Source organism: Antechinus flavipes, chromosome 1 (genome assembly GCF_016432865.1).
Source record: "Antechinus flavipes isolate AdamAnt ecotype Samford, QLD, Australia chromosome 1, AdamAnt_v2, whole genome shotgun sequence".
In the NCBI taxonomy this organism is placed as follows: Eukaryota; Metazoa; Chordata; class Mammalia; order Dasyuromorphia; family Dasyuridae; genus Antechinus; species Antechinus flavipes.
Window position 1 is genome coordinate 138,257,979 of NC_067398.1, and position 22,594 is coordinate 138,280,572.

General features: G+C 35.1%; 1 protein-coding gene across 1 annotated transcript in view; it reads right to left on the reverse strand.

Moving 5' to 3' along the window:
- Window positions 1-105: 105 nt before the first annotated feature.
- The window catches only part of SLC38A9 (solute carrier family 38 member 9), an 82,570-nt gene continuing 60,081 nt past the window's right edge, over window positions 106-22,594 (reverse strand). Inside the window, exons 13-16 of the mRNA XM_051990798.1 lie at window positions 20,308-20,421; window positions 8,376-8,524; window positions 7,176-7,265; window positions 106-2,623 (exon numbers count right to left, since the gene is read on the reverse strand). Coding sequence (XP_051846758.1) covers window positions 2,458-2,623; window positions 7,176-7,265; window positions 8,376-8,524; window positions 20,308-20,421 — 519 coding nt within the window. The 3' untranslated portion in view covers window positions 106-2,457. The remainder of the gene's footprint in view (window positions 2,624-7,175; window positions 7,266-8,375; window positions 8,525-20,307; window positions 20,422-22,594) is intronic.

Consider the following 22,594-nt stretch of genomic DNA (forward strand, 5'->3'; position numbering starts at 1 on the left):
CACCACTGCCTTTCCATTTCTGATAAAAGGAATTCAATAAGTGGCCTAACAAATATGTAACTTACTAAATCCAACCAGACACACACAAAAATACACAAGGGTAGCTGTTCTCTAGAATTTTGGTTTAATTTTTTTATATAAAAAGACAATAAATTACATTTAAAAATTCTGGATTGTAATGTTCTTACAATGGTAGTTCACAATGTATGATTACATATTATATTATCTGCCATCAGCAAATAACCATGAAGTAGGTGGCCAATGGAGCACAAAGATATTGGAGGGCAGGATTATATTTGTATATTTTTGTGTAAGGATTAGTTTTGCTCTAGCACAAAATTAGTGTAACAACAGATTGTGTATGTATCACCCATACTTAGAAATACATTTCAACATCAGAACTAAGATAAATTTGATTAAAAAAAAAAAAGAACAATGACAAGATCATGAAAAGTTTGATTTTGAAAAATATAAATGGGAATAGTGTTTTAAAAAATAATCCAAGTTCTATATTATCTGTTTTTAAAAATAAGCTTAGGGTAATAAGCTAATAGGGCTTTTAAAATGTGGATTCCTAAATAAGTAAGTTTTTCCAAAATTAAACTTATTTGGGACTTAAAAAAATGCAATATCCATTCTATGGCTAATTATTATTTTATCATAATACAAAATTAAACTTTTTGCCTGAGAATTGCATTAGTAGGTAAAAAATAAGTGGTATTCAAACATGAAGAATAAAAGAAACTTGATAAATATGTAGATGTTTGTCAAAAAAGTTGTTTCTGTTTATTAAATGAAATCAGTTCCATTTCAGTTTTCTGTATGTGTTTCAATTTGGAGTTGGGGAGGGACCCAATTATTTACATTTTTGGATTATTCTAAAACAAAGGCTGAAATTTTTATACTCTATGTCAAATTGTTATAGTTTTTATGAATTCAGAAATTAAGCCTTACTTCCACCTCCCTCCACTGCAAATGTCCTCCATGAAACTTTCCCTGAGCATCTGTGGCAATGGCTGGTTTCCTTTTTGAAATTTCTTCAGCACTGTGCCCCAAAGTCACTTATCAAATCTTATAATGCTATTAGAGATATTTTTGTATATTTTATCCTGTCTCTTAGATATGAGCTCCCTGAAAGCAGTACATCTTCTTTATCTCTGGATCTCCTACAGTACCCAGTATAGCACCTTCCTCTCAATAAATACTTATTAATCAATACATAATGGATAATTTGGTTTCTTAGTTTTGGTCTAGACAGAAACAACAAAAAGATTTGCCAAAATGTAAGTTGCCATTACATTTTTCAAAACTGCATTTGTAAAATAAACTTGATGCAAGTAAACTGTAAAATTCCCTTTACTGTGAGTAGTGCCTTTGTTTTTATATGTAACTTTATTCTTTACTCCTAGGTAATTTCTAAATCAGAGCTGCTTCTTTCAGTCATCAAACTCATAGTCCATCTCTGTAAAGTATTTATAATTTTTCCCAAAGACCTTCTAAAAAAGAAGGATGACAAATGTGGCTTCACAAACATCTCAATGCCATGCTAAAAGCTGTAGGCTGCTGGACTGCAATTACTTAGTTCTCTTCTGCTAGATGAGAAATTAAAAATCCTAAATTAAGTAATAAATCATTTAAAAATGCAACTAAAAATGGAAATCTAAGCAGAGGAAGGAAAGATTATATATTAATCAGAATGAGGTAGCATGCCAAAATGTTTACTGTGCAAAAACAAAAAAGAAAAAAAAATCACTCCATGTGGATAAAATACTAAAGCAAAGGAGCAAGATTTAAAAAATAGAAAAAAAAACACAAACCAAACCAAAAAATCTTCAGGAATATGACTGATAAGCAATCATTCAAATCCTGGCCCACTATGGAGTTCTAAAGTTCTAAGCCTCAAAGTTCTTCTTGTGAAGACACCAAATGGTCTCTGATGTCCTGTAAACAGCAATCTCTATTTTCAATATTCTATTATACAAAAGTCCCTCAAATTGCTCTCCCACATGCTACAGAATACTCAGAGACATTTTTAAAAGCAACTAAATCTTATCCACTAAAGATTTTTAATGGATAAGAATTAACAACTGACATATGGGGACAATTAAGGATAGTTCTGTTAGAAAGAATATAAGGCTTAACAAAACTATTTCTGCCTGGGAAAGTAAATCCTTTCTTTTACCTGGATTTTGACAATTTTGTAAGAGATAACCAGGATTGAGTAGAGAAAGTAAGAAGCCAAATCTAGTTTTCTTTCTGTCTCTGCCCTGTACACACACGCGCGCGTGCGCGCACACACACACGTCCCTGTCAATGGGTCCCTTTCTTCCTTGTTTTCAAATATCCTAGAAGACACTCAAAATCCTATCAATCACAATTAACATTTACTACTCAGTTTACACCAAGCTGTTATACAAGTTCAAAAAACCATGAAATAGCAGCAAAACCCTGGGACTTTCACATAAAGAACTGAGCCACCAGGTTAGCAAGGCCCAATATGATGATGAAGCTGTGGAATAACAGTCTGGGCCACGTCAGACGTTCTTCGTTGTATAGGGATATTATGTAGATGAGAGACGGATATATGAAAACGAAGGCCAGGCCACATGTTGCTCCTGAATATCTGCAAAATACAAAGCTCACTGTGGTAATGTTCTTCTTGAGTTTTTCTGCTTTACAAATAAAACATAATAAGATTTCAATCTCCCTCAATCTGAAAAGGCAAGGAAATCATGTCTGCTAGAAAAGGAACTAGGGTTTAAAACTTTTAAAATTCCCCATCAAAGTTAATATAAAACATTATTTCCTGTTCATCTTTATCTGTTCAGAAACATCCGCTTGATAAAGTTTTTATTTTTTTCCAAAACATCCAGCTGTCACAGACTGCAGCCACATCCCAAGATACATCTGGAGATAGGCTTCCCAGCTTTGATCTTCTACAAATTAATTATGCATTCTGGGTTTTTGAGGGTCTACTGGCATCTATTTAAAAATGAGGATGGGCTTGAAGTGCCTCAGTAGTGTCAATGTAACTATTATAGATCGAAACAAAAAAGGAGCTTATAATTGCCCTCTTCCTCCCCAACAATTGTTGAATAAAAATTTAAAGGGTTCTACAAATCCTTTCCAAGCTAAAAGCAATAGGGCTTATTTGTAAAGACGACCACTTCACACATTCTACCCTATTTCTTAAAGACTCATTTTTCCCTTGCTAAAGAGAACTAGAGAAATAATTTCCTTGGGCAAGAGCTTTAGGACTCTGCCTTCAGAGATTTGATTGGGAAAGAAGACATACACAAAGAAAGACAAGAGAGGTAAGGAGAGAGAATGAGGGAAGGGGAGAGAGAAAGAGAAAGGGAGAGAGAGAGTGATCTTTATTTAAACCTAGCTATCTCTCTCTAAAGAAATATCTTTAGCCCAACATCCTGGGAACTATCCTAAAGATGCACAAATCTAATCAATGTTTTCATTTATTCAATTATCATAATTTTTTTGGGGGGGAAAGATAATAAGGAAGAAAGTTTTCCATTTTTTTTTTTTGTTCATCTATCTTTGCTATAGAAAAGAATCAAGTCTTTTATTTCTTTAATATAGCTTCCAATAATGTAGCATGTACATTAATTCAACATATAGCATATATTTGCTTGAGTGTTTTCTGACAAACCATGGACTATGAAACCATACACATATGTTATAAGACTAATATTAGCCTTTTATGCCAGAACTCCTCTTCTCCTAATGACAGCTTCAAAGCACACCACAAAGAAAGTAAACAGAACAAATAATGTCTGGAGGTAGAGAGAAAGACTGTTATGAAATTACAGGAAATAGTGATCCTTTTTAAAAATTTCCTTCAAGTCCTTGAGGCAGGTATATTGTCAATAGAGCATGAAGAAAGATGGGAGTCAAAGATGAAGATGGGCCCGGTGGCAGCCCCCTGTAACCCCAGCTGCCCAGGAGCCTGAGTCTGAAGTATCTGCTGAATCGCAGGAGGCTAAGCTGGTTGGGAAGGTGCACTAAGTTGCACCATTAATATGGTAAGCTCCCACCATGAGGGGAGCCATGAAGTTATCTGAGGAAAGATAAAACCAGCTCAGATCTGGAAACAAAGAAATCAACACTCCCATGGTTATCAAGTGGGATGGGGTTCATTATAAATAGCCCTTCTCTTTCTAGACTGCTTAAGACAGTCTTAAAAATTGAATCAGAGATGTTAAAATCAACATGAGTTTGAAGAAAATAAGAATCTGCTTAGAGTCCAACACAAATGGGGATACAAAATAAGAAATTTTTAAGTTTTCTATAAATATTTTTAACAATGGAAAACTCTGTTCTTCCAGACACACAGGTATGTATTTTGTGATTAAGATGATATGTAAGGATGACAATGAAGTAACTCATGGGGTAAGTCATTTTTTTAAAAAAATTGTTAAGAGTGAGGTGATTCAGGCCAGCTTCAATGGTCTTGTGAGAAAGAGAGCCACCTGCACCCAGAGAGAAGACTGTGGGAACTGAGGGTAGACCACAACATAGCATTTTCATTTTGTTGTTGTTGTTTGCTGGCTTTTTGTTTTCTTTCTCATTTTTTTCCCTCTTTGATTTGATTTTTCTTGAGCAGCATGATAAATGTGGAAATATGTATAGAAGAATTGCATGTTTAACATATATTAGATTGCTTGCTGTAATTTTGCTGAGGGAATGGGGGAAGAGAGAAAAAATTTGGAACATAAAGTTTTGCAAGGGTGAATGTTGAAAACTATGCATATGTTTTGAAAATATAAAGCTTTAAAATAAAAAATAAAAAAATTGTTATTAGGAACTTGATAAGCAACAAAAATTATGAATATTTCTTTTTACAACAAAGAAAAATAAGATTGTATTATGAAATTATAAACCTAATTTATGTACAACTTTTTAAAAAGTCTATGTAGTAATGATGGCATAATGTAGTGAATAGGTTTCTCTAGTCACTCCCCACCATACTCCTGATTCAATAGATGGATTTCCCAGTGTAAATGTATTCTCTTTGTTCTGGGAAACTGTAATAAAAGGATCTAAAATTTTCTCCAATTTTATCTTGAGTCAGGAGCTAGAAAACAAGGCTCTGACACAACATTTCAGTGATAAATTTCTCTCTCTTTTCTCCAAGGATGCTTTCACCTCAATTGACTCTCCTTATTGCAATACTAATAAGTACAGTCAGACTGGCAAATGCCTCCAGTTAATTTCATAAAGATAAAGGACAATTTTAAAACAAAGTAAAATAAACAGATTTTTCCCCAGATTCCAGAATCAAAAAACCCTTCAGAATCATAAGAGGGATGGAGAAAGAAGAGATATAGAATTACTACCTGGGAGAGAAGGGGGTCACAGTGTATGGAGAATTTTGACATCTAGGGGAAGCAATTTTCAATTCTCTTTCCACTGTGAAAACATTCTTAGGGCTAACATGCCTGTTTTCCATGAGTTACTTTATAATATAGATGGAGTGGACACAAAATAAGCCTGTGTTAAAAGGCACCAATCAGGAGTCAACAAATGAGCCAAAGGTCATTGCGCATTCCCAGAAGGCCTTTGCTGCTGCTTGCTGGCTAACCTTGTGATGCTGGACACCTCATACTGACTTAAATGAAATTTGCGGTCAATTTTTGCTACAAAACATCCTGTTTCTATGTCCCACTTGTTCCTGGAAAAGACTGTCTACTCTCTATACTAACCTTTCCCTGAACCTCCTCTGGTTTTCAAGCATAAATTGTCTCTGCTTCTCCCAGGGTGAGGGCTCCATTACCGGGCTGCCCCACTAAACAGGCCTAATAACATTTCTTTTAACAAATGATTTTCTTCCAACTCAACCAGAACACCTCTCCATTTGGGGGGGTGGGGGTGGGTTTTTGTGGCTAACACTATCTATACACACACACACACACACACAGACAGACAGACAAAGAAAAGGAGATATCTAAGATATGTTTCTCTAAAATCTCTTTTGGTTTAAAAAAAAAAGGTAATAGAAAATAAAAGCAATTGAGGACAGCTGGGTGGCACAAAGACTAGTGCAATGGCCCTGAAGTCAAGAGACATGAGTTCAAAGCCAGCCTCAGATACTAGTTATGTGATGTTGGGCAAGTCACTTAACTCTGACTCCTCCTTGTACCTCCCCCCACCTCCCTTTAAAAAAAAAAAAAAAAAAAAAAAAGAAGAAGAAAGGAAGAAAATAGGAGCAATTAGGTAAGAGAAAAATAATGGGATCTAAGGAAGAAAGAGACTAGGACCTCCCAAGAAGATATCTTGCCTACTAGAATCACTATTCTCAAACAAACCCCAAATCAGAATGGTTGAAAACTCTTGACTTTTGCAAAAAGCTGGCACTTAGATGACTAGGTCTGTATCTGAAAGAGATCTTAAAAGGAGAGAAAGGGACCCACATGTGCAAAAATATTTGTGGCAGCCCTTTTTGTAATGCCCACCAATTGGAGAATGGCTGAATAAATTGTGGTATATGAATGTTATGGAATATTATTGTTCTATAAAAAACTGACTAACAGGATGATTTCAGAGAGGTTTGGAGAGACTTACATGAACTGATGCTGAGTGAAATGAGCAGGACTAGGAGATCATTATACATGCCAACAACAAGATTATGTGATGATCAACTATGACAGACTTAGCTCTTCTCAGCAATGTAGTGATGACCCAAGATAATTCAATAGGGTTGAGATGGAAAATGCTATCCACATCCAAAGAGAACTATGGAGACTGAATGTGGATTGAAGCATAGTATTTTTACCTTTTTGGGGGTTTGTTTGTCTGCTTTTTTTCCTTTTTGTTTTTTTTTTTCCCCTTTTGGTCTGATTTTTTTGCACAACATGACAAATATGTTTAAAATGATTGTGCATGTATAACCTATATCAGATTGCTTGTTATCTTGGGAATGGGGGAGGTAAGGGAGGAGGAAAAAAAATATGGAACACAAAATCTTATGAAAAAGAAAGCTGAAAATTATCTTCACATGTATTTGGAAAAATAAAACCGTATTGAGAAAAAAAAAGCTGATACTTAGCTATAATTAATTTCAGCATATTTGAAGAAACTACCATGACAAGTAAAATCAGACATCAGAAAAGGCTGTTTCTTATAAAGAAATGTTAACTAAGTAAGGAATATGTGGTCATTACCTTATGATTCCTCCTATGTTTGGATAGAAACAGGCCATGATCACTCCAGCTCCCACGATAATGAGATTAAGAACCACCACGTGGAAAATACTAGAAGTCAAAAGATGGTCATGGAAGAAAGAAATAAAACAAAAAGAGAAAAACAAAAATCAAATTAGCATTGAACTCTTTTGAAAGAGAACAGTCTTCTTTCATCACTTCCCTAAAATGACAATGGCATAGCTAGTGAGCATACTCATACAACTTCACCTTTTAGAATAAATCAGTCATTCAAAGCAGAAGAACATATAGTGACTGTCGCTCTACTAGATTTCAAACCCTATTAAAAGGTCAAATGTAATTTGACAAATCATCTATATTTTAACATGTGATTATTAATACATAATGCTTAAGAAATTCTACCAAGAAAAATTACTCTCAATAAGTGAATTTCCAGATAAAAGCAAATCCTTTTAATGTAAAGTATGATTACAGGCTGATAAAACCTAGTGATTACACCAGAGAAAATGAAAAGCATCAGGAAAGGATAATTTAAAACACGCTAAAATAAACAGGTAGTCTGTTACATGATCCAATAAAGTTAAAATGTCTAATCTTCTAACCTATCCTTCTTGTTTGCTCAGGGACCTAACCTTTCTTCAGATGAAGAATACTCACTGACTAAGGCACTGGCTGAACAAAGTTCAAAGTTCAGCCAAAAAATCCCCAAAAAACCATGCTGGACAAAGACACAACAAATGTATTCAGAGAAGGCTACTTTTTTTTTTTTTTTTTTTTTTTAAAGGCTATGTTTTTAAAGGACACGCAAATGTCTCTGTAGAGCTGACCAAATCCTGGCTCCTGTGAGTGGAGGCAGGCTGGCAAGATGGGAGAAGGACCCAAAGAAGAGCCCCCAAAGCTCCTTTTGGGCAAATTACTTAAAATCTCTCTTGGTCTTATTTTTCTCACCCATTAAATGAAGGTGATCAAGCTAGATGACTTTGAAAGTCCTCTCTGGCTTGAAATCTATGATCCTTGATTATCTTCCCTATTTAAAGATATCCAGGTAAGAGTCTAAAAACCTGTATTGAGAAACCAATAAAGAACTGAAGGGGATTGTTACAGTTTAAAATGCTCTTTTTTTGAAATAGCAAATTTAATTTTTTTCTTTACATAATCTGACACTTCAGAAATTCTATTGCCACTGAAAAAAAGTCTTACCTAGGGTACACATTACCGAAGACATATCCCAATAACTGGACTCGAGCCAAGTAGCCCAGAAGTGGGTAGACAGTCATCATTTGGAACAGCAGAAACATCCTTCCAATGAATGATAAGATGTCACTGCTCGGGAAATTGTCTAAGAAATTCTAATCCAAGAACATTAGTAAGAAAACATCAAAACAATTCTTGACAAATAAATTCTATACACCATATATAAAAAGGCAAAACATGTTTCTCAGTCTAGGTATTCAGAGTAGTAAAAGCATGTTAGGCTTTTATCTATTTGCAATGACTATTTTAGTCCAATCTTTTCATTCATAGCAACTCTGTGGAGAAAAGCAGGGATCTCTTCATGTGAATTTATGGAGGCTTCTGTCTCTGCACTATCACCAAATGGAAAGGTATAATTTCCCTACTTCCTGTTTCCATTCTTGCCTCCCCAAAATGGCTTGATATATGGAAAGTCTGTCACACAGAATTGTTCTTTATTCCTTTCTCTGCCATACACATGTCAGCTGAAAGAATGGGACCAATTTGTTGATCAGAAATGAAAAATTTCCAGTAAGTTTTCTCTGAGAAAGATTCTGTAATCAAGGACAGAAGAAAACTTACCAAAGCTGCTATCAGAAAAGTAATACAGTAATTTAACACCCTTCTCTCCTCTCCCCTCCTCCCCCTCGAATCCATGACTTCATAGGCATAGGAAAACATCAGGCAGAAAATACCCTCTGCCAACTCAGACCTGGGACTACTGCCAATTTACAGCCTGAGAGGTCACAAAGCCATGCTGAATTAGATGTAGGACTAAAGTTCTTACATTTGACTGTTAAATATATTTCCTCTATAAAGCACATAACAAAGTTATCAGCTGTTGATCCCCACTAAAACTACTTTCTCCAATGACCCAATTGTCAACTCTTTCCTGCCTCCAAATTCTTCAAGTCCCATGATTTTTTATATCATTTACTGTCCCTTCAAATTTGGTTAAATCTTTATTAAGTACTTCCTGAGAGTAAGACACACTGCTAGAGATTTGGGGCCCAAAGAGGCTCCTAGTCCACTATGTTCAGCCAAGGATAATATCGAGATAAATTGTGATGGGAGAAAAGAGGAGATCCTGAGGAATTGCTATATGAAAATTGAAAAGGAAGAGAATGTTTCAAGAAGGGAGAATTCTCTCATTAATATTCTCTTCCCTTGCCTTTGGTGAAGCTTCTCTCTCCTAGTTCTCTTCTTGTCTAACAGATTCTTTTCAGCCTCTTTTCGTGATTTATCTTCTTTCTCCTGTTCTCTAAGCATGGAAGTCCTTCAAGAGTCTGTCCTATGCCTGCTCTGCTTTCTCTTTTCTCTTGGCAATCAGAGGATCACAGATTTAAAGCTGCAAAGGGAGTTGATGAGATAACCAAATGAGATACTATGGAGTAGGGGATGGGGAGGATCAGCAACTGTAAAGGGCCATAAAGTAAATACTTTAGACTTTGTGAACCATGAAGCAAAATAGAATTTTTTCAGGTAGTTAGAAAACAAATTTTTACCAGTCTTTACTGTCAAAATTCAAAACAACAACAGCAATATGAGATTTTCTATAATTCAGGTATACTAATGAGAAGGAAGGAATTCTTTTTTGGGATAACATTTTGTTTCATTAGGATTCAAAGTTTGAGTTGTTTTTATTAAAACTGCACACAATCATCTGTTAATGCTGATTATACTTGAAAATATCTTTCACAAACAGATGTAAAAGTTATCCTTATTTTTACAGATGAAGAAACCAAAGCAAAAAGGTTAAGTGACTTGGTCAAGATCACATAGCTATAGTTTCAGGCCAAATTTAAATTCTTCTTGACTCCAGATCTCTAGTTCCAGCTCTATCCACTGTGCCAAGGAAATTCTTCTAAAAGAAGAATTTTTGAAATTTAATAGGCCATCATTTGTAAAATTCAATTTGCTCCCAAACAACCTCCAATTCATTTATATGTATGAGAGAAGCAAAATAATGCTCAGGACATTTTGTACCATAACCGTCATCTTTATAACATTTTAAAGTTTATGAAATGCTGTAAGTATAAGTATTAGAATTCCCACTTTATAGATGAAAAAACTAAAGGTGAGAGGTAAAATTATTTGCTCATGGCCACATAACTAGTGTCAGAGCTTGAATTTTAATCCAGGTTTCCTGACTTAAAATCTATATCCCACTCTATTATACTATGCTTCCTCTCAAGAGAATTATGGAGAATATTAAAAACCCCTTTGTGGTTCAACTGAAAATATTATAAAACAAATATTTCTTTAGTCTAACATCCTCTCCAGATTTAGCTGAAGGAAGGAGACTTTTATCAGTACTTAGTCAAACTTCTCAGGAAATAGTGTCTTCAGCTAAAATTATTTTCTACTAAAATCCCCTTATGCTGATCCCTCCTACTTTTTTTTTTTTAATTAAGAAAGTATATAGAAAATCAAGGAGGAAAGCCAAGGATTTAGAAACTAAGTTGAAGTAGTAACCATTTTTAGATGAGAATACTTCAATTCTAGTTAAGATCTTTGACCTCTTCTCTTGATGGGAAAAAGGAACTGATTTGAGGGAGATCTTTTGTGACCAGGATGGGGGAAAGGAGAATCAGCAAGACAACTCTTGAAGGAAGGAAATGTTCTTAAAGGAATTGCATGATTTAAGTGAAATGATTTTCCAAGATTAAGTGACTATTGTTTAGGACTGATGAATGATATATTAACTTATACTTAACCCTGAGTGTAAGATAGTGAAAATTTCCTTGTTCAACATTACTTTAATTAGTTAGTAACACACATTTATTAAGCACTTACTATGTGCCAAGCTCTGGCAGATAGGTGAATACAATGCTAGGCCCAGAGTCAGGAAGACTCCTCTTCCTAAGTTCAAATGCAACCTCAGACATTTATTAGCTGTATTATCCTGGGCAAGTCCCTTAATCCAGTTTGCATCAGTTTTTTTTTTTTTTTTTTTTTAATTGTAAATAGAGCTGGAGAAGGAATCATTACACCATTTCAGATCTTTGCCAAGAAAACCCCAAATGGCATCATGAGGAGTCAGACATTACTGAAAACAATTGGAAGACAATGATGTACACTTGACATAAATAAAATAATTGGATACAAGAAAAAGTTTGGGAGGAAAACTAATGAGTTATATTTGTATATACTGAGTTTGAAATGGCTTTAGGACATTCAGTTAGGGATGTCCAATAAGTAGTTGTTGATATAAGAATATATATCAGGGGAGAGATTAGGGTTGGATAATTATCTTTAGAGAGTAACTGAAAAGGGATAGTATAGAATAGGAGGTCAATAAACTTTTTCCTATAAAGGATCAGAGAGAAATTATCATGGACTTTGTAGTCTTATGCAGATATATATAACAAGAAAAAAACATTTTCACCAATTTTTCTTGCCAATATTGAAAATATAATACAAAATTTTCTGTAATACTGTTCTGTTAATGAAAAGAAAGTAATTCTTTTGGGAGGGAGGAATAACATTTTGTTTCATTTGGGATTCAAAGTTAAGTGTTCTCTAGCATTAAAATTGGTTACATATGGTCATCTGTTAATGTTGATCATATTTCATATTTGAAAGTGACTTTTTCAGTTAGGTACTAATTGTGAAATTACAAGCACATGATTTTTTTTAATGATTCAATTTGTATTAGACACAATAAGTTTCTTTTCTAGGTATGGATAGAATTTTTTTAGATTGTTCAAATGAGTTCTTCAGAGTAGTCATAGATTATTGAACTGCTGAGAATAGCAAAATCATTTATATCTGGTCATCCCAGAACATTGCTATTACTGTGTATACAGAACACAGCACTATATTGATTAAGTTCATGGAGGACTTTGTAGGTTTTTTCCCCCAAGAGCATTCTGTTCATCATTTCCCACAGAACAATATTCCTTAACAGTCATACACCACAATATATTCAGCTATTCCCCAACTGATGGGCAATGCCTCAATTTCCAATTCTTTTCCCTGAGAAAAGAATTGCTACACATATTTTTATACATATAGGTTCTTTTCCTCCCCTGCCCCCCATCTTTTAAAAGTCTCTTTTGGTATTCCTGCCTAATAGTGGTATTTTTAGGTCAAAGGATATGTGTGAAACTATAGCCCTTTGGACACAGATCATATCTTTTGATCATTTATTAATTGGGCATGGCTCTAGTTTTTTTTTTTTTTTTTTTAACAAATTTGACTCAGTTTCCTCTAATCATATGATTAAAAAAAAGTTTTTGCTGATATCTTTTGTTTTAAATCATCATAGTTTCCCCCCGTATCTTTCCTCCTCTTATAGAGCTATCCTTCACAACAAAAAGTATTTTTAAAGAAAAGAAATAGAAGTAGAGGGAAAAAAAATCAGCATGACCAACTAATACATTGAAAAAAGTTAATAAACATGGGCAATGTACACACGTGTGGGTTTCCCATCTCCATAAATTAGGGGTGATTTGGAGGTGTTCTTTCTCATATCTCCTCTTCTAAGACAGAACATATAATTTTAATTGGGCCAAAAGCATAATAGTCTTAAACCAGTCTACTTTACTCTGGATATATTTCTTAGGTTGCCATAATCAAACATAATTTAATTAATTCACCATTGGTAAATGACTTTTCATGCTTGATTAATAAGTGAGTCACTCAGAAATTTCATTTGGTTGCAACAACTTCATTTTCAATTTTTATTTTTGCCAAAAAATTCTTCTCTGATGAGATATCCCATTTTAAATTTTGTAATTTTTCTGAATGTTGCTATTCTGTGAGTTGGGAATACTATGTTGAGTGTTTAGTCTGGCAATGTTGATGTATGTTGTATTCTTATAGCACAGCTATATTGTCATAGCATTATAAGATCAATGCTCTGACATCTAATTTGATAATAAAATAACCCATACTCCACTGTGGATATACCAAAGTTTATTTTTCCCTTTTGTTTTGACATGAAAAATATGCATTGGAGATTAAAAAAAATTATAGTCTAATACAATGGATGACATGCAAACCTTGAAGATATAACTCTATCACTGTATTTTGTAGTGTGCCCAGCAGCACCCAAGTGATAAGAACTCCACATTTGGTCTCTGTCACAACTACTCAAGTTTGCTGTATAGTATGAAAACAGCTATAGACAATGTAGACAAAAAGGCTGATTGTGTTCAAACAAAACTTTATTTATGAACACTGGAAATGTGAATTTCACATAATTTTTGCATATCACAAAACAGTATTCTTTTGATTATTTTTTTCAGTCACTCAAAAACCATTTTAAAATCACAAGCCATATAAAAAGAGGCAATGGGTAAGATTTAAGCAACAGGCCATCCTGTATGGCAATCCCTGGTAGGAGGAGAAAAGAGAAGGCTCAGGACACCGCCTTGGGGGGATACCCACAGTTAATGGGTGTGATCTGGAGGAAGATTCAGCAAAAGAGGGTGAGAAGGAAAATCACCCCAAGAGGAGGACATGAAAGAGAGAGTCATATCCCAGTAACCTCGAAGGCACGAGAATAGGATAAGGGGGGGGGATTAACAAGGTCAGAGGCTGCCAACAAGACAAGAAGGATATTGCCTGAGTTTGGTTATTAAAAAAGCATTAATAACTTTGGTGGGAGCAGTTTCAATTAAATGATGAATAAAAAAGTTGTCCAAACTGTGGAAGGTTTTAGAAGAAAGTAAAAGGAAAGGAAGCAGAGACCAAAACCACAAAGCTTTTTCAAGGATTTTAGCCATGGAAGGGAGAAGATACAGAGTATAGCCAGCGGGAGTGAATGGATAGAGTTTTTAAGGATGGGGAGGCATGGGCATGTTTGTAGGCAGTAGGGAGGCAGCTAGTAGGGGAAAATGGAAGATTAGTCAAAGAGTATGGATGATAAAAGGGCAATGTGCTGGGGAAAAAGGAATAGAAGGGGATTATCAAGGCACATAGTAGGGTTTGCCTCAGGTAGGAGAAGGCCCACTTCTTCACATGGGACAATCTGAAGGAGGAGAAAGTATGAAAGATGTCCGAGTGATGTCAGATGAAGAGGGAACATTTAGCAAATAATCTTCACTGTTTCGTTGAAACATAAGAGGGAGGCAAATAGGTTGCTATGGGAGACTTGAGGAAAAAAGAAAAAATCTAGAGTGGTTGCCATGGTGAGTGGGTTAGGGAGTTTATTAGGGAGATGTAAAAGAATTGCCTATGCAATGAGGGCCTAGTTTAGACCATATTGGGTACTGGACCTAATCAGTGTGGTATTGTAGTGTTTTTTCCAGCTCCATTCAACAATACATAAATAGGAATGAAAGAAACAGACAGAAAGAACAATCTAAGATTAGGCTTGGCAAAGTATGATTGACTATGAGTTAAGGGACAAAGGATTCAAATAGAAGATAATAGTGAATTTATTGGTCCCCCAAAGGGCCACAATAGGGATTAGAGGAGATATAATATAGTAGCCAGTATAGACGTGATGGCTCAGGAAAGAACTGTAGAGTGGAGGGACCAAAGGTTACGTTAAGGAAGAGATCAGAGTTAGGGATCAAGTGGCAAAAGGAAGGAGAGAACAATTAAAGACTATAATCGATAAAGGAATTTCAGAGTTCATGAACATGGAAGTAGAACACTTGCTTGTGCTGGCAAAGTAAAAGGTAAGCTCAACATTGGAGCATGTCACAGTAACTGAGAAGTCAAAATGTTTGAGGGAAGTCTCAAACTATATACTGAAGGCTCCTATAAGTTACTGCAAATGCGTCATGTGCATGAATGGGACTCATTGGATGAAGTTTTCTCAGTTTGAGACTAAGTCACATGATCCCTATTCCCAGAGCCAGGTCAGACCCTCAGTTATTGAAGTTGCAGGAAGTGACATGACCTGTGGGAAGCAGACAACATTGGTGACCACTGGTCAAGGATGATTACGTCCTTTTAGTTAATCCAATGAAAAAGCTCGGGTCTTTTGCTATTTAAATCCCGACAAGCCAGAAGCTAGTCAGGTTCCAGGAGCACCTGGTAGGAGCTGGGATGGCTCTCAAGTGTGTGTCTGGGCTTCTCCCTGAAGGGATTAAATAAATGCTTTCTCTTTGTACCTGAAGATGTCTCTGATTAGTTAATTTAGGAAAAGAGGTCTAGCACTTGTCCCACACAGGCAAAAAGAGATATCTAAGAGCCTGAACAGATTCTCAGTTTGGACACCACTCTCTGAAACTGAACAAATGCTTAAATTCAGAATAATGACAAATTAATTAAAACTTTCTGGCAGGTTTGTGGCTACGATGCAAAACACCATAAAATTTTTTTTCCTGTGACAATTATATGATGCCTTCTGACTCAGATGCATAATAAGCTAAGCCATCAATGGGCTATGACTGTTCCTGTTCAATAGATTTCCACTGCTAAATACACAGATAGAAGGCTTTTTACACATTTACACGGAATATTTTAAATCAGAGCTGCCTGGCTTCACTGACTCTCTATTTAGGCCCATGGCATCCGATCATTCGAGAGGAAGGTTACACTTAAGAGATATTTGTGAATATTGTCCCCGTTGGTGTTTATGGCTACCTTATATGTTCCAATTCCTGAATTATGCTGGTGTAAGCTTTTCCTTTAGCAGTTCTAAATCACCTCCCTAACTTAGGTGGAACTAAGCCAATTTCATCTGTGGACCTCAAAGCATCTGTGGTTCTCTTCTTTGTGGCCAAAATCTTCAGAGTAAGGCAAGATCAAACAATTTCTCTTGGGCCTAGAGGCTGGCATAAATCTTTCCCAATGGGTAAAAAATATGCTCAATCCTACCTTTTACAAGAAACATTGCATAAACCAATTAAGTCCAGTCCTCTTTTAACTCTTTGGCCTGCATATTGCTTGCTTTGTATATATTTGTTTGCATGTTGTCTGTCTCTCTTGTTAGACTGTAATCTCCTTAAGGGAAGGATTGTCTTTCTCCTCTTTTTGTGCTTAGCATGGTGCCTGGTGTTTAATGCTGACATCTCTCATTTTTAAAGAAGACTAATGATATCACAGGATGATTGTCTTGACTTGTTCGTAAGTTGGATTTAAGTGAGGCAGTCACACAAACTTATCAGCCTCACCCTCCAAGATGACTGAAGGTCCACGATGTGGTGTGAGGGAAATAATCATTGAATAACTAATTGTTAAAATTGGGAAGATAAAGGATGTATCCCTCTTTGAAAGCTTATTCTTTGCTAGGCCAAACCAATATTGTGAAAGACAATATTGATTAAGAAATTGGATTAAATTTCTTCTTAATCTTGTTCAGACCCCACTCAGACAAGGAAGCCCAGTGTTTTATTCAGGTTTGGGTGGGGACAAATTCTTTGATTGGATTATCCAAGACTGAGGATGGTTTGGAAATAAATGACATAATCAAAATGTTATCTCCTAGAACTTCCTTAGAATAGGTTTACCCTTTTTTAATGATATTCATTCATCTCATTTTTACTGTCTTCTTAATTTCTTCTCTGATTTATTACAGTATGGGTTGATTGATGCTGGCTATTAGCAGCTAGATGGATTAAGTGCTAGGCCTGGAGTCAGGAAGATATTAATTCAAATTTAGTTTCAGATACTAGTTATTGTTATAGTGTTATTAATATGAGCGGATATAAAGAGAAATATAATTTTGTGATTTGCAAGAATCACTCTCAGAGCAATTTGGAACTATGTCCAAAGGGTTATAAAACTATGCATACCCTTGCATCCAGCAGTCTCTACTGGGTCTTTATCCCAAAAAGATTAAAAAGGGAAAAGGACCTACATGTGCAAAAATGTTTATAGCAGCCCTTTTTATATAAAGTAGCAAAGAATTGGAAATTGAGTAGATGTCCATCAGTTGGGGGGGGGGGGAGATGGCTGAATAAGTTATGGTATATGCATGTAATACAATGTTATTGTTCTATAAGAAATGATGAACAAGTTGATTTCAGAAAAGCCTGAAAAAATTTATATGAATTGATGCTAAGTGAGCAGAACCAAGAGAATATTGTACACAGTAATAAGAAGATTATGTGATGATCAGTTATGATGAATTTGGCTCTTTTTAATAATGAAGTGATTCAAGGCAATTCCAATAGACTTGTGGTGGAGAGTCCATTTGCATCCAGAGAGAGGAGTATGGAAACTGAATATGTATCAAAGGATAGTATTTCCACTTTTTTGTTGTTGTTATTGTTTGCTTGTGGGGCTTTTTTCCTTGTGTTTTTTCCCCTTTGTATCTAGTTTTTATTGCACAGCATGACAAATATGGAAATACATTTAGAAGAACTAATTGCACATGCCTAACCTTGTCTTGGGACAGAAAGGGAGGAAAGAGAGAGAGAAAAAAAATTGGAACACAAGGTCTTGCAAAGGTGAATTCTGGAAACTATCTTTGCATATATATATGAAAAAATTAAAAAGAATCACTCACAATTAACAAAAAAAAGAACAGCTAAGTAAGACAGTAGGAAAGTTTACACAGACATGTTAAAGGACTAAAGTTCAGATAAAAGACACTGAGAAATGGATAAAAATATTCTTCAAAGTAGAACATTTTAAAATCTATTTCTCATTCACAGAATCGAAATCCCTCCCCCCTTTTTCTGCCAGAATTTAAGCCAACTGAAAAAAAAAAGGGCAAAAAAACAATAACTCCAGGTTTGTTGTAGGTGACAAAGAATATTTAAGAAAGTTTTTTTTAAAGACTTCACTGAAAAAGAAGAGAATAGTTGAAATAGCTAAGATTACTATGTCTGTGGAGCTGTGAATTCCCTTTGGAGAAATGCTGGTTTCCTCCTTCAGGGAGCTGAAATTAGTTTTGAGCTTTCTCATGATTTCCAAGATTAATTTTTAGATATACTAGTATACTAGTGGACTTGGGAAAGTAATTGTAATTATGTAGCAACATTTAGACTTGAGCAATTTAAAATTTGGCTTTTTACTGAGCAATTATTATTTTTTTATCTATAGTTAAAAGATCTTTTGAATAGTAACTGCTGATGCCATATCCTGTAGTTATAAGTGAAAGTGATAACTATTCTAAAATATCTGAATACTAAAAACAGAACCCAGATGCATGGAATATTTTTTCCATATAGGTAATTTTAAAAGCATTTAACTGGATTAATTTTGTATTTGTTGATTTGTTTTATGTTTTACATTTAACATTTATAATGTTAGAAGGTGAGATCCTTTTTTTATGTGAGTGCTAACTGATTTATGGATGAGAAAAATTACATATTAATGACATTGTCTGGAAGACAGCATTCTTTCGTTAGGGACTGTCTTAGGAATTCAAATGTGTATGTTATGCTTTACCAGAAAGTTATTTTGGGTTTGGGAAACCTTTCAGCAGATTTTGGGAAGTAGGAAATATCAGCATAATTTGAAAGCATTTTACAGGAGTCTGAATATTTGGACTATAAATGAAATACTGTCTGTACTATATTTCAATGATAAATTTTGTGATTTGTAGAAATATAAACCATATTGTCATATCTTATTTAAATGACTTCCATTTTATCTTTGGTATTGTTTAAACTTGCATCAACTGATGCTTATAACAGGTCCTATAGCAAAGGCCCAGTTAACTGCCTGCAGGATCCTCTCTGAGTGAACAGAAGGCTGGTTTTATAAGAGAAAAAAAAAAATCAATTGAAAAATTCAGACCACGAATAAACTTTGGTACCTGTGTTTTTAAAATTGTGTAAAGCCTATGTAAAGGGAGTTTTCAAAAGTATAATCCAATTTAACATATATTTCTACCATGTTTAACATATACTGGATTACTTGCCATCTTGGCGGGGGGTGGGGTGGGGGGGGAATGGAGGAACTAGAACACAAGGTTTTGCAAGGTCTAATGTTACAGAATTCTCTATGCATATGTTTTGAAAAACAAAAAGCTTTAATTTAAAAAAAAAAGTTTAATCCAAGGCTGTCCTGGAACCTGCTAAGCAATTTAGAAAAAGGAGACTGAAGCTTTTCTCCAACTCTTCAGAACAATTATTATCTTAATTTTATTTCTTTTTCAGTTTCAATTAGCCATTTAAAAGACCTTGCTATTCAAAAGACCAACCTATTTCAGTCTAAAATAGTCTTTCATTATCTTGCAAATATACAAAAAAGGAAAGGGAAGGATTCATGTTAATTAGTTTTGCTGTAGCCTTCAAAATAATATATGTAATTTTAAATAAATGTATATAAAATTTTCTCTTGAATTAAAAAGATTTTAATATGTGCCTATAAGAACATGACCAATGGGTGAGAGAACAATTGAGAGACAGATAGGAAAGCATCTACAAACATTCTTCTTTTAACTTACTACTTCAATATTGATAAGCAATTTTTGTATAGGAATAGATACTCCATATACTTCCACACTCCAGTGCTTTAGGCTCATGCCATTTCTTACATCTTGACTATCTCACCCCCTTATTTGCATCTAATAAAATCTTATCCACATGTTAAGGATTAAGGCAAATGCCATCTCTTGCATGAAGCCTGCCCTGATTCTTCAATTAGTAACATCTTTTTTCTTGCCTGGCTGTCACAAGGTACTCAGTTTGTATCTCTCATGGAATTTCCAAACATCATTCTGGATTAAAATTATCTGAGCATATGTTCTATTTTAGCTGTGATTTCTAAGAGGGGAAGGGCCTAGTTTCATTTAATCTATCTCCCTTGGTGTTAGTACAATTATCTACACATAGAAGGAATTAAATGTTTTCAGTCTACAGCACTATCTACTGGTTAACAGTCACACTGATAACGATGAGGTTTATTTTTTAAGAAAGAGTGAACAAGGGATTGGACTCCATTTTCTCTGGAAATGTTATGGAATTTATGTAGTTCATTTGGAAAAGAAACACTGCACAATACATAGGTATAAATACTTTTTGTATGATGCATATTTCCTTACCTGCTCAATGCATTCTTTGGATAACGGTGGCGAGGGAAATGAAGCAAAAACCAGGATACCAACATAGAGATATGTTAACATCACCAGCAAATAAGCAATGGATAGATCCCTTACCTGCAAAGACAGGATCTGGCATATTTATTCTAAAAAAAAAACAAGCTAAAGTCATTCTGAATAAGATAAAAATAATATTACAAATAAATGCCAAATAAGTCTCCCTTATTTTTCTTCTTGTAACAGTCCTCACTCAATTTATCAATTGCACAATCAAATATACCTACATAAAACGGATGGCATAAAAGGAAAGTGAAATGATAATGCATATGTTGATAAGAACATCAACAAAATGAAAATTCCTTACTACTGGCCTCTGTACTCTTCTTACCTATTATGTGAATATATTCATTTTCAGACCTAAAATTCTAAGATTTCTCTACCTAGATATTTATGAGCAAAATATCTCTTCCTGGCCATCCCTCCCCTAAAATGGGTAGCCTCAGCAGCTAGAATAGAAGTTCTTTGAGAGCAGGGGCTGTCTTTGCTTTAGTACTAAGCAAAAATCCTTAGTATTTACTGCTATGCTAAATAAGGGTTTTTTCATTCATTTAGAAAATTAATGTCTAATATTACAGAAGCTCTGAGTTAGTTTATTCTTAAATAAATAGGGCAACCAATGGAGACTATATTAAGAATAAACTAAATCAACAATTACACAAGTAAATTAAGTCATTCTACAAATCCTCAAAGTAGACTCATATAAAAAGTGGGATATATTATAGTTAATAAAGAAGAAAGATTAGCCAAAATATCAGGCAGTAAGTATTAAAGACATTTATTTAAACCTAAACAACAAACAGAATGAAATTGAGAGACAGCTGTTCAAACAGATGTGCAATGTTATTGTTGGATTTCATAAACATATACAGAGCATTGAATACAGAGGATTGCTTCCATCTGTTGCTGCTCTCTCTCTTGGCCCCATGCAAGTTAAAAGCTTCAAGACGTTTAATACAGCCATCTGTTAGAGCCAAGTTGCAGACTCTACGTCGGACAAATCTGCAATCTATCAGCACTAAAAAGTTACAGCCAAATCCTTCAGCACAACTAAATTATGGCAATGATCCTATTCTCTCTGAGCATAAATAACTTTGAAAGCTAAGGAAAGAGATTAAAGAAACAATATGTAAATTATCACTTTAATTTCCTTTCATTCAATCTACTTCACATTGACCTAGTTGACAATGCAATAAGAAAATCATCCTTAAGTCTATAGGGAAGAGAACATTGGCTTGAGGGACACTGATGGGTGGAGGAGGGGGACAGCAGGGAAAGGCCCACTCATGGCTGAATGTGGTAACATGTACCAGGCCAGGTTTTTTATATGAAGCACGAGGCATGCTTTGATGGGGGAAGGAATGATGTTAGGAGGAACACTTGGCAATCAATGGCTGCTCTCCCAGACCTGCAGGTACGTGATCATAGGGGGACCAAGAGACTGTCTCAACCGCCACTGGGGAGGTGTGTGCAGGGCTGCAACCTCTCACAAAACAAGGACCAAGTCTTTGTAAAGCTGAGTCTTGCAACATCTGGTAGCTGTGAAATTCAGTTTTGAGCATCAGAACGATATGGACTATGGTAAAGGCTATAAGAACTGGCCACCTTTGGAGGTTCAATCAATTGTAACATTCTTACTCACGGAGATAAGTGCAGCCCAAACTCCCCTAAATCAACAAAATGCAGTTACATTCTAAGACAAAGGTTGGCTAAGGAAGTAGCATAAACTTCTAGGATCCCTTGCCTTACTCGAGCCAGTGAATCCAGTAACTGGAAATATAAAACCATAATTAGGTGTCAATTGTTTCTGTAAGCTCCATACGAAAACCCTCCAGTGTCCAATAGGGGATTATTTCCTGTGAAGGAGGGGTGGCTCAGCAGTCAACCTATCCCAGATGAAGGGCTATTATATAATTATATAAATATAATAATAAAGCCATTTTGGCCAAGACTATGAAGAGTGCTGAGGAGGCTCCCCAAGACTATGAGTCAATGGATAGCTTCTATTACATCAGAAACTCTAGCAGGTCCTCAATCTATTTATACAGGGTACAAACTTTAAGGACTTGCGCTATCAGGGATTTAGGAAGCTGACTAGCTATTTCCAGAGCCACTCTGGGCTCCAAAATGATGAAATGCAGACTTCAGAAGACTTAGCTTGAAGTTGGGGATTTTGCTTTTGCTCCATAGAAGGATTACAGATGCAGCTGTTGATAACTGGGACAGTAAACAG